Source organism: Nanorana parkeri, unplaced genomic scaffold (assembly GCF_000935625.1).
Source record: "Nanorana parkeri isolate BGI_ZX_2015 unplaced genomic scaffold, ASM93562v1 scaffold235, whole genome shotgun sequence".
NCBI classification, from domain to species: Eukaryota; Metazoa; Chordata; class Amphibia; order Anura; family Dicroglossidae; genus Nanorana; species Nanorana parkeri.
The window spans coordinates 959,225-976,318 of NW_017306503.1; the positions used below are offsets into that span (position 1 = coordinate 959,225).

At 38.9% G+C, this 17,094-nt stretch overlaps 1 protein-coding gene across 1 annotated transcript in view; it reads left to right on the forward strand.

The window, feature by feature from the left end:
* The window catches only part of LOC108786943 (utrophin-like), a 583,766-nt gene that overhangs the window by 165,247 nt on the left and 401,425 nt on the right, over positions 1–17,094 (forward strand). The window contains exons 20-25 of the mRNA XM_018556366.1: positions 2,209–2,447; positions 4,148–4,328; positions 5,955–6,100; positions 9,310–9,522; positions 11,172–11,285; positions 14,968–15,123. Of these exons, the coding sequence (XP_018411868.1) occupies positions 2,209–2,447; positions 4,148–4,328; positions 5,955–6,100; positions 9,310–9,522; positions 11,172–11,285; positions 14,968–15,123 (1,049 nt within the window). The remainder of the gene's footprint in view (positions 1–2,208; positions 2,448–4,147; positions 4,329–5,954; positions 6,101–9,309; positions 9,523–11,171; positions 11,286–14,967; positions 15,124–17,094) is intronic.

Consider the following 17,094-nt stretch of genomic DNA (forward strand, 5'->3'; position numbering starts at 1 on the left):
CTCTCCCTGGCGCTCCTGGAGTCTCCCGCTCCCGGCCGCCAAGGAGAGAAACTTTTTTCTTATTCTGACACGGCTCCGTGTCAGAATAAGAAAAAAAAAACAAAAAGCAGTGTTTCTCTCCTTGGCGGCCGGGAGCGGGAGACTCCAGGAGCGGCATTGCACAGCATGTTCGGCCGACCCGAAGTGCAGAAGGAGTTTGACCCGAGTTCGCTTGGCCAGCTTCGGCTTTCAGCGTGGCTCAGCCGAGCCGAGGCATATGCCTTTGGCTCGACTAAGCCGCTCGGCCAAGTTCGGGAGCTGTACGGACTATAGTGAATAGCCCGTACAGCAGCCCTTCGGTTCTACTGAGCCGAAGGGGTCCTGGGGCCGAAGCTAGCCGAAGGATCGGCCGAAGCTACGGCTAGATCCTTCGGCTGCTTCGTGAATAGACCCCATTGTGTAGAAACTGTTAAGAGATTTAACTTTCGCACACATAGCATAGTTACATAATTAAGCAGGTTGAAAAAAGACACAAGTTTATTGAGTATAAAAAGTAGTTAGTTATGGTAAGGATAAAGGATAAAAAAAGACAAATAAATAGAAAGCCTGCAAATATACACAACCTTATAATAACCACAGTTGATCCAGAGGAATGCAGGCCATTAGGTCTCATGCACACGGACCACCTATGTTAAACACAGGAGTAGTTATCTGGAAAAGTATAAACAACTTTTGTGCTTCCCAAATCACTTTTTCTTGTGTTTAGCTGTACGTGGGCTTAGTTGCACTACTACAAAAGTAGCCACTCTCCAGAAGGAAGGACAGTGTCCATAGTTAGTGTCAATAGTTAGGGTCCTTGGATGCATTTTTTTACTTTGCTGATCTTATATGTTCCAGTGCAGGCACACAGAAAGTAATACAGTTAGCAGTTCAGTATACAGTATTAGCCAATCAACTGGGTAAAAGTCACCAGTGTGGTTTCCCCTTGTATTTACCTTATGACAGGTTTACTTTGAAAAAAAATATATTTAATCAACACCTAGCATACAAACAGCTATGCATACCTGTTGGTTTTTCATCATGTGTATTTACTTGACCAATTGAAATAACCTTTTTAACATATGATTTTCATTTAGGATTATCACCCTCTATTTCATGCTAGAAGGTGCATTCCAGTCCTTTCATGGTATCATGCTAGTAAATCCTGATGAGCTGTCTGTCTTCTAAAATTCCATTTCCTAAGATAGATATAATTTATTTTAATGTCAGTAATGTGGAACTCAGTGTGTCTTCAATTTTTATATTGTGTAGCGCCCTCTGCTGTATGTATGATACATTTATTCAAGTTACAGGTTTGTACTTGTATGTATTTGTTTTATTACATGGCCTATTACGTTTAGATAAAAAAGACTATTAGTTCATGAGTGGAAAGAATAGTGATGATAAAGATGGGTGAAAATCTTCTGATATCAATTAATACAGTCAATTAGACATGTCAGTTACTAGCAGGGATGCATTGGATGCGTGATGGTTCACCAAATGCATCAGCCCTAATTTACTAATGAAGCAAGCATAGGTTTCCTTAACTTTTTTGCACATTTAAATAGTAAATCTGGCCCATTGTGTATAGTAATACATAATTTAATTGCTTAAACTCCCATAGAATGTCAGTGTTTGCAGGATTCATGGGTTGCTTTGGGGGACCTGTATTACTTTATACTTTTATTTTTTCAAAATAAGCAAAACTCCAGGATTTGTTGGCAGAACCTATACTTTTAAAGATTTTTTTTCCATACTTGCCTAAATTCCAGGCATCTTATGGCTGATTACATGTGATCACATTCCTGTGGCTTCTTCTCTCCTCTGTTGGTGGGTGGTCCTGAATGCCGCATAGAATGACTCATGTTGTGATGTGAGCACTGTTCTCTGCAGCATTCTCCTGTGAGTCCAGTGTGGTGTGATAAAGCACCCTCCTGGAGGTGTGTCCACAATAGCATGGGCTCATGGCTGTGTTAAATGATGCTGGGAGTCATTCAGTCTGGAAGAGGACTGGCGCTGGCGGAAAGTGTGACGGAGAAGGTGAGTATTGCGGTGAAAACTGAATGTTTTTACTTTAACAGGCCTGGAAAAACTAGATATAAATTCTCTACAGAAGCTGGAGCTGGGCTTAAACTTTTTTTTATAGACTAATGTATCTGTGTATTTTGTGATTTATATGTATTTTCACAGAAGAGTTCCCTGAAGATGAAGTGAAAGCATCCCTGGAAAGATTGCAGACTGAATGGAATTGCATAAACAAGCAAATAGAAGAGCTTAATAAGGGTATTTTGTATCAGGATGCTATCACTGACTATTTTCAAGAGTTGGATAACCTAGAAGAAAAGATAAGATTGGAAGAGGAATGGCTGGCGACTCAATCCTTACTGTCCCAGGACCTTCCTTTGCAGGCAATGAAAGAGAGTACACAGGTAAGGCTTTCCTAATAGTTTTGGTTTGTGACCTGCACTATTATACACTTTTACAGCTTTAACTAACTACCATAATTTCCATTATATTTTTAGGCCCCTTTCACATGGGCATTCTGATCAGATCTGCTTGTCAGTTTTTCAGGCAGATCTGATTGGAAGCCCAATGTTAGTCTATGGGCAGCCGGATCTTAACGGACATGGATGTGCTCCAGCCGGGTCCGGAAAAACAAACGGATCAGAGTTCAGTTTCGGCGGACCTGACCATACCGGATCCGATTCCTCATAGACCAACATGGGTCTGATAATATTGTGTATGTATCCTCTGCGGTTCGGAACTGAATGTGCCCATCTAAAAGGGGCCTTACTGTGTTAAACAGATGTGTTGCTTTCACAAAAAGGCACATTTAACCCTTGAACATGACACAAAATGGCCTGTCGAAGCAAACAGCAATAACAATGTGCATTGTGCACACTAGTCAGGCAAGTTAAAACATTTTTTATGTTTGCTTGCTAAGGGTTATACAAGCTTTCATTGCCCTTCACACTGCTTTCTAAAACGCATCTGTTTCAAGGCATATTTTAGACTGTATAGAAGTTCCTTTGGTTATCTCATGACATTCCTTCATGTAGTGAAGTTATCATTATCTAGGCAGATTTAATTATTTATGAATATTAATGAGTGTACACACAGCCCATTTGCTGGCATTTGTCATGGCTTCTATTAAAGGTCTTTGAAGATTGCTGGCAGTGCATACATTTCCCAGTGTACATCACAGATCATTAATTGACTCTAAATAGCCATATTCAGACCAGTGTAATATATTTTTTCCATCCAGATATTGTTTGCGATTGTATAAAATAACTACTATAGTTGCCAATGCAATCACTATTCCATCTGGAGACAAGAAAATCACATTGAGAGTGTTTTATTTAAAAACCTGAATAGCTCATCTGATTTTATTACGCCACATGAGTAATATCCTTTTATGCATCTCATGAGCAGGAGAGCAGGGCTGTCTTTTATCCAAGGGATATGTGGTTTTGTATATATTTTCTTTCTTTCTGTATTATGGCAAGGAATAAAATAATTAACACTTTACAAATATTATTTTCTTTTTTAAAATTCAAGTTAATATACAGTCTTCAATCTAGCCAGTACCTGGATCTCTGGGCTGAATTTCATGTGTCTTTTTATTACATGTTCTAAAAAGTATGTTTACAGAGCTCAGTAGCTCAAGCTGAAATTTACACACCAAGTGAGCTGACAGCTCATTCTGAGCTTCCAGTGAGATTGAGCAATCCTCAAAGCAGGAAGTTTCTTATCTGCACTCCATAGTTAGCTCACAGTGCTTTAGAAATACTTTGTTGCATATTAAATATTTATTTGTAAAACAAAGACTGCATACATTCAGAAAAAGCTGGTATAAATCCTCAGAACTACTAAACTAATAAATGAAATATATATTCAGACCCTAAACCATTAAAGCCAGTCACCAGTCAATTGCAATTTTTATTTTTGGATACAGTAGGGAAGGGCCAGCCAGCCAGTAAGATAATATTTTCCCTTGCGCTACAGAGAAATAAACAAAAATTGGGTAGAATTGGACTTTAAACATCCCTGAAAGCAGACAGCCTTTGTTCTGTTTTTCCTGTGTGTGCCATTTACTAATACTCAGATAATGTAATATTATGATTTACAGCTTCGGTTGGCTAAACTCTGTGACTTGCACTCAGAAGTTGAACATTTAAGATCAAAAGCAAGTTCACTCAGTTCCAAGCCTGCAGCTCCTGTCTTCATTGAAGCAAGTCTGAAAAACATCACTGTCCACTATGACAAGGCAAAGAATCAAATGGAAAGAGAACTTAAGCAATTCCAGGAAGGTTTGTACATATATTTTCCAAATGCATGCATTATTTTATCCATAGTCAATTATGCTCATGGATATCCCAGCAAGTGTACTCTGAGTTTGTCTAATTATGAAGTTTTATATCTCCTCGTTTCATAACATTCTGATTGTTTCCTATGTGGAACTTATCATTTCTTCATATGTGATAGAGTCTTCAACACAGTTTATAAAGTAACCCACTACTACCGTATATACTCGAGTATAAGCCGTCCCGAATATAAGCCGAGGTACCTAATTTGACCAAAAAAAACTGGGAAAAAGTATTGACCCGAATATAAGCCGAGGAGATGTCCCTAACTGCTATCTTCATAGGGATATATGAACTATTTAGCATGACACACCATCTGCTCAATATAAAACAAGTGGTCTGCCATGATTGATATGCTGTAGTGAGTAAAGACACCAACAACCCTTTCTTCCTCTTTGGGGTCTGCAAAACCTGTATCTAAACTAAGATGATAAAAATAACATAAGCAGCATGTATATGTCAGCATATGCATTTTCTATTAGAAGTGTCTTCTCCAGCAGTGCCCCCACATTCTCCACTGCCTTGTAGTAGAGATAATAGGTATGTGTTGGTGAAATGCTGGATCCCTGAGTGGACAGAAGTAGGGGTAAAGCTGTCTGTCAACCGTAATGTGTTCCTTGAGTAATCTGTAGAGCATTTGAAGGATGAGAGTGTCACAAAGCTTGATTTAGTCCAGTAAAAATGTTCACAACATGTAATCAGAAATCCAAAATGTTTCAGGGGCTCAGAATTCCCCCTTATCAGGGCTAGGAAACAAAATAACATAAAACAATACAAAACAATAAGCTTATATTGTGTTATATCATTTTGTTCCCCATCCCTGATGAAGAGAGAGTTCTGATCCCCCGGAAGGCTTTAGCTTTTTGAGTATGTGCTCTGAAATATAAAAATCCTTACGAGCCCAAATTAAGCTTAGTGACACGCTCATGCTTCTAATGCTCTGTTAGTGGTGATAAGACACACAATCCTGTCCCTACCCCACAATCCTATTCATGATACATGAAGAGCCTATTGACAGGTCTGGGCATTGTCACTTAAGGACTAGTGCTTATATCTATAGGCATTGGGATTTGGGGAAAGTCGCTATTTTTATTTTGAGAGGCTTGAGACAGTAATGCAGTAAACGTTTATACCACAGGAGGGTTTTACTGACAGCTTATGCTGTCAGCTACCTGCTGCTTACATTACTTTTATAATTTTGTCACACACAGGTTCACTTTAACAGACAGATAGGAGAGAGAACCCTGAACTAGACCTTACCAGTTTTAAATACCTGATCATTCTTTTACCATTTACCTTATAGCATTGCGCAATATGTACAAAGATTACAAAAAAGAACACATTAAAAAGTAATTATAATTAAGATCAAATCAGGAGACTCCTTGTCTCTAATGCCCATACCAGATTTAAAACACGTTTCATTTTGTTTTAAGATTCTCTCATTTAAGTAATTACATTATGCAAAGTTTGGCTTGGTATTAACAGTGCACATGTTTCTGTGAATGTGTATAGAAAACATTAGTTTTCACTGAGAATCTATTTATGCATTGCTGTCATAATTTATGTTTATAGCCCTGGATCACCAGCCCAGCCAGAAGTATCTAGATACCCGGAGGTTGTTGAGAGAAACAATAGTGGAATGTCAACACAAATTACAATCACAACTAACAGGGCTCTGTGACCCTGCAACAGTTGAGCTGGCACTTCAACAGGCAAAGGTTGGTTTTAATGAAAATGCATGCAACATTTCCAACCTCCCACGTTTTTTTTTTCTTAGCTGAAAGTCTGAAATCATTTTGTCTCGGCAAATGAAGGCTGATCAGGCTCTAAGTGCTTTAGGTGCCTCAAGGTCCAGTTGACATGGCATTATTTTCCCATCGACAGATTTTCTACCTTTTTACAAAGGGTGAAAATAGTAAACACATTTACTGATTTGCCACCTTCTAGTTTGTAAAGATGAAGTTTAGGAAGAAACAAAAAAAACATATTATATTCATTTACATATCCCATAAAATAATTTCATGTATAATTAGATACCATTATTATAGTCATCTTTTTTGCCTTCCTGGGACTGGGGGTCAGTCAATCAGGTCTTTGTTGCTTAACACTGTGCAGTCAGTCACTGCCCTGGCTGTGCTATCTGGCAGAGATACCTGAATCAAAAAAACTGCAGAATGACCTTTGGCTGGTAAAATTAATTATACATGTTGTATGTTTTTAGGCTGCGTGTCCTGTTTTAATCTGTGCACACCAACGCATGTGTCGTTTTCAGATTCCTTGCACTGTGCTGAACAAAACATGAGTGCAGCGTGATGCAGGCAGGGCTCAGAGAAGCTTTTAAAGGCTATCTATACACACCTTAAATCTGCCACTATGGGGCTTGTAAGCCCTAAAGCCCAACTTCGGGCTGTTGTGAAATTTACTCATGCAGTGTGGTCCCCCCGCACTGCATGAGTTAAATGCTTGTTTGTCTGGTGGGGGAAAGGAATAAGTGCAAAAATGTGGACGGAACCCTGATATTTTCCCATACAATGCAAGACTGCTGGTCCTGCATTGTTCATGATAATGACAGCTGCGACTGGCTGGGAAATGAAGTAAAGTGACTTTGGGGAGCCAGTTACACACAGATGAGGTAGCCTGCGGGAGGGCTCTTCCCTACCCAAATGGGTATTTAATGCCTATCTCCAGGTAAAAAATAAAATACTACCCTTGTGGTTGGGGCTACTGCACACTGCAAGAGTTAACTGATTTTAATAGCTGAGGGATCTGTTTAAAGTACTTTTACTTACCTAATACGCGCTTTCCCAGATGCTCACCTCTCTCCCCTCTGCTCCTCTCTCTCTCCTCCACTCTGGCTTGTGGACTGTCCCTCGGCATCCTCACATATAATGCAGGACTATGGGCCCTGCATTAGACGTGATTTGATGACATGATGTCCTTTGGCAGACGGACGCCACAAGCGCTGGTCTTGGAGACTTTGAAAGCGGGGATCAGGTAAGTAAAAGTCCTTTACACAATACCCTTAGACAAAAACAAGCAGTTAACCCATGCAATGCGGGGGATTGCAGCATACGCATTCTGGCAACTAGCATTTTCAGAAGGAGGCCCACATTTTTCTTTTATGACAGATCCACCAAAAAAGATAGGTAAGGGTTTGTAGTAAAATATATATCGATATAAAAGCAGGAGCCTGAGAAGAAAACGTCTGAGTAGGAGCTCGGGCAACTGAAAAAAAACAGTGGTGAACAAGATACCCGGTGAACAAAATCTCATCTGACATCATCTGATATCAGATATTATCATTTTACATAATATGCGTGTTTTGCAACGTGAGCATTGAATGGTGAAAATTCCTTGTGCAAATATTTCAGCTGTTCTCTTCTATGAAAACTGGCTCATTATTACAATCAGGTAATTTCATCTCCTTGAATGAAGTGTCACAATAAGAACTGAGAGAGCTGACAGTACAAAGTATGTCACCATAGCAAACATATAATGCAAACACCCTAACTAAACACACTAAACCTTCTCTCTGTCACTTTGTTTTATTTCCCTTATTAAGGAATTAAAGCTGTGTAAATCATGTTTTTTTTCCAGACTTTACTTTTCCATTTGTTTTGTTAGTTTATCTTGCAGTGCACTTTACCCTATATGCAGTGTGCATAGCTTAGGAGGAAAATACATTTTGCTTTCTTGTCTTTAGAGGGACACAGGGTGTCTTAAATCTTTGAGTTATACTGTTGCCTTGGAAGATTGGACACTTGAAAACAAAGAAAAACTGTAGGCCAGCCCAGGATAACCCCTCCTCCTACCAGCATGGCTCAGTTTTTTGCTAGTGTTCTAGGAGGAACGACACCTTTTTTTTGCAGTTCTGCTGCTTTAAAGACAAAGTTACTTTTTGCTTTTTCCTTTTTTCTTTATTTTTTCTCTCTCGAAAAAACTCTTCTCTGCACAAATGCTGGAGCTTTGTCTCTTTGATTGCAGCTTTCCAGTCTGGTCGTCCTCAGTCTGACATTTGGTGTATGGCGTCCAGGCATCAAAGATTTCTTTGTACATACCCCCATCTTTCCACTGCACAAACAATTCCTATGCTTTGGTGTGCACTACCATTCCGTGGCCCTGCCCTTTCGGGCTCCCGTCTGCACCTCAGGTGTTCGAAAAGGTGCTGGCCCCTGTATTAGTTCTGCTTCAATCTTGTGGCATTGATATTGTGGGATACCTTCTTGCAGTGAATAGTCCCTGGATACAGCATCAACCAGATGTTAATCCAGAGTAGTGGCATCAAAATATCCCAGAATGCAAGTAGTAGCATCATTCAAGAGAGAGTCACTAAAGGCTGAGTTTAGTTATGAATTAAGTTGCCCACATTATTATTATTATACAGGATGTATATAGTGCCCATAGTTTGTGCAGCGCTTTACAATATAAGGAAGACATTATAATCACAATACAATTCAAGACAAGATGGTAAGGAGGGCCCTGCCCGTGAGGGCTTACAATCTAAAATTATGAAGGAACTTCAGGGTTCAATAGGCCTTATGCAGCATAATTAGTTGAGCGAGTCTGTTAGATTGGGACAGAGACATTTTAAAGAGTAGCCAGAGGATCTCTTCCCATTATTCATCTGAAGTGGTACCCAAGTCCTGTTTCCACTTATGTTTACTTCACTGCGGGAACTTGGATAAATACTTGAGCAATACATGTGCATACGGATGTGGATCAGACCTCTGTCAACACGTGACTTAACTACAGTATTGGGAAGCAGGGGAAGCTTCATTGTTAATTTTTTTCCTCTTGTTAATTTTTTGTTAATTTTTAATTTCATTCCTCTTGTTTACAGCTAGCCTTTTGCTTCTGACTATTTGCTCTACAAAGGTTTTTGCACTTTATAAGAAATTATAACTGGTCTCCGGCCTCTTGTTTTCAGGTTCTCTTACAGACATTAGATGACCAGAAGATGCACCTTGATACATTGTACACTGAAACCAGGCTTCTGGAGAAGAGAGCTCCGGAAGACAAAACAGCAGCATACATGAATGAGTGCAGGGACATAGAGGAGCAGTGGAGCAAACTAAAGAGTATCTGTGCTGATCACATATGTATTCTAGAGGACATAACTTCCAGACTGACAGAATTTGAGGTAAGGCAAATAGAACTGCAATGATAATTAAAGCATATCTAATTTCAAAAACAAAAAATATTGTGCAGCTTACCAGGCCTTAGATTAGGTTGCTGCGTTCTGTTTCTTTATTTAGGCTTGGTTCCTTTATTTTACCGGGTAATTCTGTGAATAACACACTTCCTACTCTAGGCTGACTCCACTCAATCAGCCACTGTATCTATGAAAGGAGTCATGGTTCCCGTCCAGGTTGGACTTCAAACATGTGTTCCTCACAATGTTGAGTGAGAGAATTAGTAGTTTAGTAATTGTTTGTGTGCGTTCAGTTCAGCTCACAGGAAGTGTTCTTGAGTTTAGATATCCTTTAATTGTTCTTATATAAAATGTTTATCAATTGTACAATTATATATTTACTGAAAGCAGATGCCTTGTAGAATAAACCTGCACACACAGTTTTTCACAGCATTTGTGCAAATGTTTCTCAAAACGATATTTTTTTAAGAAAAAATAGACTAAAAGGAATGTTATTACATGCAAACACAATATAATGCCCATTTGTTTGATGAATTATAAAAGATCGGGTTGTGTTGGGTAAAAAGATACTAATCATGTAAAACACTAAAATTGCGTGCACCCATGGCAAAATGCAAAATTGCCCATGCGGATGCTTTAACCCTTTTGCTGCCACCAGTGTATATCATACGTCGGTGGAAACGGGCTAATTTAAACAGACTCTGTTTACATTTGTAAAACCGACTGTCGGCTGAAAGCGATTCCGGTGGCTCAGCTTCTGCCAGATCGCTTTCAGGGGCCAGTACAGTATTTACGCGGTTTTTCCTTAGTGCTGGGTATAGAAAGAGTGCAATTCTTAATGCTTGCTGTTTATTTTAAACTTTGATTAAGATAGTTTTTCCGCTATGTATGCATTCTCCTCCCTATACCTCTTGGTGCCTGCTTTATGGGTAATGAATAAGGGAGGATTTATGGTGCCACTTTCTGAAAGAATGATCCTAATTTAGTGAATTAAACTTTAAGAGTTTGCACATTTGGAAGGACTGACATCATTAAACTTGTGTTTTTACCACTGATGGTGGAGCTGGTGAAGAGCATGTTTTATGTGGCACTATTTGAAAGATATATATATTGAAGTACTAAAGCACTATTATTGTGGAGGAGGATAATACTGTATATACTGTATATGTTTAGTTCCCTAAGAATTTGGACTTTTATTCTGGGTTGTACGGACTAATGATTTTTTTGTAATGTTAAATTATAGTATTTGCACAATTTTGCACATGTTTTAGTGTTGTATATATGCTTGTCAATATTGATATATCCTGTTGGATATTTTTACAGCTGATGATACACAGAGTTGTTTAGTGTAGGATAGAATGCAAGTTTATAATCCTTTTCTATCTCATGGCCTTGTTTCAGCTAAAAACATTTAGGGAGTCTATGGTTGGCATTTTTGGTAAGAACATCAAAATGTCTTGTGGCATAAAATGCAATGAACAAGTTTGTTGATTTGACATCAAAAAACATTTTTTTGCCTCTTTATTACTTGCATACTACACTTATGTTAGGGGTTTAATTTTCAGATATAACCAACAGTATATGTTATATTCCTAGTTTTAGTCATATGATGATAATTTGCTTTTCTGTCTCTTCAGGATAATTCCAAATCTGTACAGAAATGGATCAGTGAAGCAAAAGAGTTTGTACTCAACCAACACACAGCCTCAGACGATTCTGAGGCACTACAGGGACAGCTAGACCAGTGCATGGTAAGATATGTATATAGGTTTAGTGAAAAAATGTAAATATGCAAAAAAATGCAAGATTAACCCCCAACAATTGTTTAACTACCTGTATATTAATAGTAAAAAAATCAGGTCTGAGCATGTAGGCCCCTTACAAGATAACTCAGCGTTGGTAACTGGGGACAAAGAGAAGGCAAATCTATTAAATATGTTCTTCAGCTCTGTGCACACCAAGGAACAGGGTGTAACTCAAGTCCATATTGGGGATGACAGTGCCATAGCCTCTAATGAACCACAATGGCTGACTATTGATTTGGTCCAGAAACAGTTAGACACAAAGTTATGTACTTGGGTACTAAAAACATGCATGCATCATACACTCTAGGGGGAGTATGTTTTGGGTGTTCTGGAGACCATAGACTCAATAATAGCATGCAATGTCAAGCTGCAGTTTCTAAAGCAAGCAAAATACTTTCTTGTATTAAAAGGGGTCTAGACTCCAGAGATAGAGACATAATCCTGCCCCTGTACCAAGCATTAGTAACACCTCGTCTGGAATATGCAGTTCAGTTTTGGACACCAGTTCACAAAAAGGATGTTGTGGAACTGGAGAAAGTCCAGCGAGGGGCAACTAAACTGATAAGAGGCATGGAGGAGCTCAGTTAAGGGGTTAAGATTAACTGGTCTGAATTTGTTCTCTCTGGAAAAGAGGCGATTAAGGGGGGACATGATCACCATGTATAAATACATAAATGGTCCATATAGTGAGCTTGGTGCCAAATTATTCACTTTAAGGTCACTGCAAGGGACAAGGGGGCACTCTTTGCGTCTGGAGGAAAAGAGGTTTAACCTTTGCATACGGAAAGGATTCCTTACAGTTAGAGCTGTGAAAATGTGGAATAGAGCTACATAGTTTATATTATCCTTTCCAGCGCTGTCTCCTCAATGAATTTGAGTTAAACCGGTATTACACACAACGTTGATCAGCCCGTCCTAGTGTGCATGTTTTTTGGTATGCGAGAGTGAGTTATTGCAATAACTTTGTTTTTAGATTACAATTAGGTGGTGGCTAAGTGGTATTTACAGTGACAAATAATTTTTACTAATAAATTTATACTATTTTATACAACACTTGTGACTCTCCGACCCTCATTAGTGCTGTTCTTTGATTTGATTCTATTGATCATTTCATAATTCCTCTTGTCTGTCTTGCCAAACAGTTGGGGGTTGTTCTGAGAGTCACTCACTTAATCAATCAATTAATGGGTTTATCAAAATTGGGTTTGGTACTCTGGGTATAAGCCTTTCTTTTTTGTGTGGAATAGACTCCCCCAGAAGCTAGTTCTAGCTAGCTCAGTTAATTGTTTAAAAAAAAAAATTCAGGATGTATTCCTAAATGCACAGAATATTACTGGATGTTAAGGTAGGTATATTAAGCACCAGAGATTGTTGTTCCAGGCAATGTCCAATTGCCTTATGGGAACAGGAAGGATTTTTTTTCCCTTGTTGGAGCAAATTGAGCTTTGCTTAAAAGTTTTTTTTTTGCCTTCCTCTGGATCAACAGTGGGTAACTGTGGGCATAGCTTTCTGTTTTAGGTTTTTCTTCTTTTTTTCTTTCTCTTATAACTCTATAGGTTGAACTTGATGGACTTGTGTCTCTTTTCACCCTGACTAACTATGTAACTATGTTCTAACATTTCTTTTCGACATTGCAATATTATAAGTATTCTATCCCTACAGACTTGTTCATTATCAAGTAATATACTACAGTAATGTGCAAAAGGTTTACGCACTTGCACAAGAGGTCCTGGAAGGGATGGCATGGGCCCCACAGAGCCCTGATATCAACATTGTTTTATCTGTCTGGGATTACATGAAGAGACAGAAGCAACTGAGACATCCTAAATCCACAGAAGAGTTGTGGTTATGTCTCCTAGATGTTTGAAAAAGCCTAACTGTTGAGTTCCTTAAAGGATAAGTGTCCTTTAAGACCAAATGCACTTGTCCTCTTTGTCCTGACCTAACTGAACCTACCCTCCCCCTCCACAGATGCATACTTACCTCGATCCGGCGGCTGTGGCTTCCGGGGTTTGTTTATCTGTAGATTGGGAGAGGCCATTAAGTTAGGTCAGGACAAAGGTGCAAAAATTATATGAACAACTGCATTTAGAAATGTTATTAACCCTTGCAGTGAGGCTAAATTGGTTGAGTATAATTTAGTTTTTTTTCCCCCAATCAAAAATGAGCAATTAACCCTTGCAGTGCGGGGGTAGCCCCAGCGCAACGGTTAATAAAAAAAAAAACTGTCTAACTGGCGTTTTGCTTTAAATTGCACGTATCCTGTGCAGATGTACCTAGGAGAATTTATGCTGTTTTAAAGTCGAAGGGTAGATATACTGTACTAAAAGGGACATGTGATAAGTCTCCAGTCTTCAAAGAAATAATAATTTCAGGCAATAACATTTGGAATCCTTTGCAGAAATAGTTATTAAAGTATACAATGTTTACTGCACTGTTGGTCTTTAGAAAGAAATATGTACAATAAGGGAATTTAGAAAAAAACTTGCTGCAATTGTATGTCAGCAGGCCTTAGAAAACAAAATATTTTTTTAAACTAAAAAATGTACCAATAAAGTGTTTCAATGATTAACACTATAATAAAATATTAGACTGTTTTTGCTGGGAAGTTAGTTGTCAGTCCCTGCTGGGAGGCCAAAAGTAGGTACCCAGCTAAAACAATTTACTATTCATATATTTATTTTTAATAATGTATGTAAGAGGCGCTTTGTACTGCTTTCAATGTGTTTATATGTTTTTAATTTCTGCTGGACTACAGATCCCTAGCAAAGAATTTCATACAGGAACATGAATTTGCTGCTCACATACAATTCTTCCGGGAAATGGTTTTAAGGGTACAGAGTAACCTACAGAGGTGACTACCCAGCGTTCCCTGCTTACATCAATGTGTGTTGTACCATAATAGGTGTCACATCTAATATGGGGAATAATAAATCATCCAAAACTGTATTTCGAAAACTAGGACATTTGTTCATAAACCCTGGGGAATGGTTAAAACTTAATGCAAACGTATTACAACACCATATTTCAAGATTGCTTAAAGTACCATTAAACCATTTTATCTTATTAAAGATACTATTGCTGTGGCCCTGAACTTCTAGTTCAGCTGCTGGCAGTGCTCATATTTCAGTGGGTGGGGAAGCTAAAGATAACATGCACTATAGGTCGTCACAGTTGTAGTTCCAGAAGGGAGCTTGCCTAAGATTGTGACAACAATGTGCCTGCAGTCTGACCCTGCAGGACAGCGTTGTCATCCTAAAAGAGGAAATGGCTTAGCCAATCAGCAATCTGACTTCACTATTTTACACACAGAGGAAGTGACAGGTTCATATGGAGACATGAGGGATCTATTAGATGCCTAATGTCACCTACAAACCCTACTGAAGCTAATGAAGCACATATTGTTAAAGAGATATTCCCTCACTTCCCACTTTGCTCACCACCAAGGGAGCTGGTGGTGAAGCTTCCTTGAATGTGGTTATGCAGTTTTTCCTTAGTGCTGGGTGTTGATTGAGTTTAGATACAATTATAAGAGCAGATTTGAGCTCATCATTGAATAGCAGTTGGGTACAGTTTATCTTGTGTTGTACAATGGGGTCACCTTTATTTTTGTTTTTTTCAACCTTAGGCGCTTGTGAATGACATGGAAGTTGTGGAAGGAAGTTTGAACAAGTTATCAGATGTGGAAACGGCACTGAAAAGTCATTCCGATACATTGATCCATACATGGATACTACCAAGGCTCGCTGACCAGCAGACACAATGGGAACTGCTAAGTAAACAGGTAAACAAAATTCGACGTATCCAAATTAGGGTGACATTTCATTGCTGGAGCCTGTAGGTATACAAACTTTGGTGTCCAAAAGTACACCCCCCCCTTCTAGGATTGTAACTTTTAGACAAAACATTTAAATTTTTTTTACTGGTCCTGACCTGCTGTAACATATTGTGTATTTAAGTTTATATGAGACAACTTTAGTCTGTTAATGATAGTAAAAAATGTGTACTTTATGGCTGCACAGGGTAAATGCACGTCTTCTGACCCTTTTGGTCACCTTCTGGTCTACTCTAGCACTGGAAAAGAAAACATGAAAGACTAAAACATTTTCTATGTTCCTTCATTCCAGCAGAGGTCACCCAGGGTCTGTAGCTGTCCTTGGGGCCCTATGCACTGTACTATTGCCATAGAGCTTGGAAAAATTGCAGATATCAAACGGGCACTTTTGTATGGTTATCTTTGATTAACCCCTTACTGATGTATAAAAAAACACCATAATGCCTGAACACATTTTTGCAACTTTGACATGTGTTTATAAAACTGTACATATCTGCAAGTTCTTAGTGTATCCATTGCGCTTAGTGTATTCAGGTGTATCATTTTTTAGGGCAAATTGGGCATTTATTTGGTTGTAGTAATAGTAATGGATAGCTCCCAATTTTTTTTTTTAATTATCAAAGAAGCAGTGGCCCCAAAAAGTAAAACAATATAATTTTTTATATATTTTTATACAATTACTATGACCCACCACCAAAAAAAAAGCTAGATAAATGTTCCTCCTGATGCTCATGGTGATATCACATATGTGTGCCTTATTTGTACCCATAGTAGGCCCAGGCACAATAGTGGACATTTTCTTTTTTGTGTTTTTAATTCTACCTAAAGACACTGACACTAACAGGGCTATTCACAAAAGGGTGAAGAGTTGGGGAAGGCAGGAGAAGTGAACAATCTAGGTCAACATAGCTGAACTGGAAAGTGAGCTGAATTGGAGAATTCTTCAAAATCAGCTATTTTGGCCTAGATTGTTCACTTCTCCTGCCGTCTTTAACTTCTTCTTTGGTGACAATTTATCTTTTCTTTCTCACAGAGAAGAAACTGCTGTACAGGGGAGGCTTCAATTCACAGTGACCACAGTAATCACATGATGATACTAAAATTGGGAGGGTAATAGACACGAGCTTAGACATTATAACATTACAAGAGGGCCTGGATAAAATAGAGTGGACAACTATATGTCAGATGAGGTTTAATGTCGATAAATGTAAAGTAATGCATTTTGGGGTTACAAATAGGCAAGCAGAATACACAATAATGGGAACTCCACTAGGGAAGTCAGAAATGGAAAAAGATTTGGGAGAAGAAGAAGATTCATAGTTGACTAGATTAAACAATAGCATGCAATGCCAAGCTGCAGCTAACAAAGCTAGCAGAGTACTGTCATGCATTAAAGTATAATTAAACCTTGTTTGTTTTTTCTGCATATATCTTCTGCTAGCAAGCAGTGGATACATGCAAAAAAATAAATAATAAAAAGTTACCAAAAAGGGTTTTACTTACCTCTGTCTCCGCCGCTCGTTCCTGTCCGAAGAACGATGGTGGGGCGGGCGCATGCGCAGTAGAGATCTTCGGCCGGGAGAAGAGGGAAGACGCAGCCCGACAGCGTGCACGTGGACAGACTCCGTGAGACACATAAGACACAGCAATCAGTGCTGGATCAGAAACTGGCACCAGCGCTGGAGGGATTGCTGAAAACTATCGGATCAAGAGGCATCATTTAAGGCAGCAAGATGTGGGGGGCTTTAATATCACTTTAAAAGGGAATGTACAGTAGAGACAAAGCGATAATTTTACCACTTTATAGATCACTGGTTCGCCCTGATCTTGAGTATGCGGTTCAGTTTTGGTCACCAATCCACAGAAAGGATGTCCTTGAGCTGCAGAGGGTCCAGAGAAGGGCAACAAAACTGTTTAAGG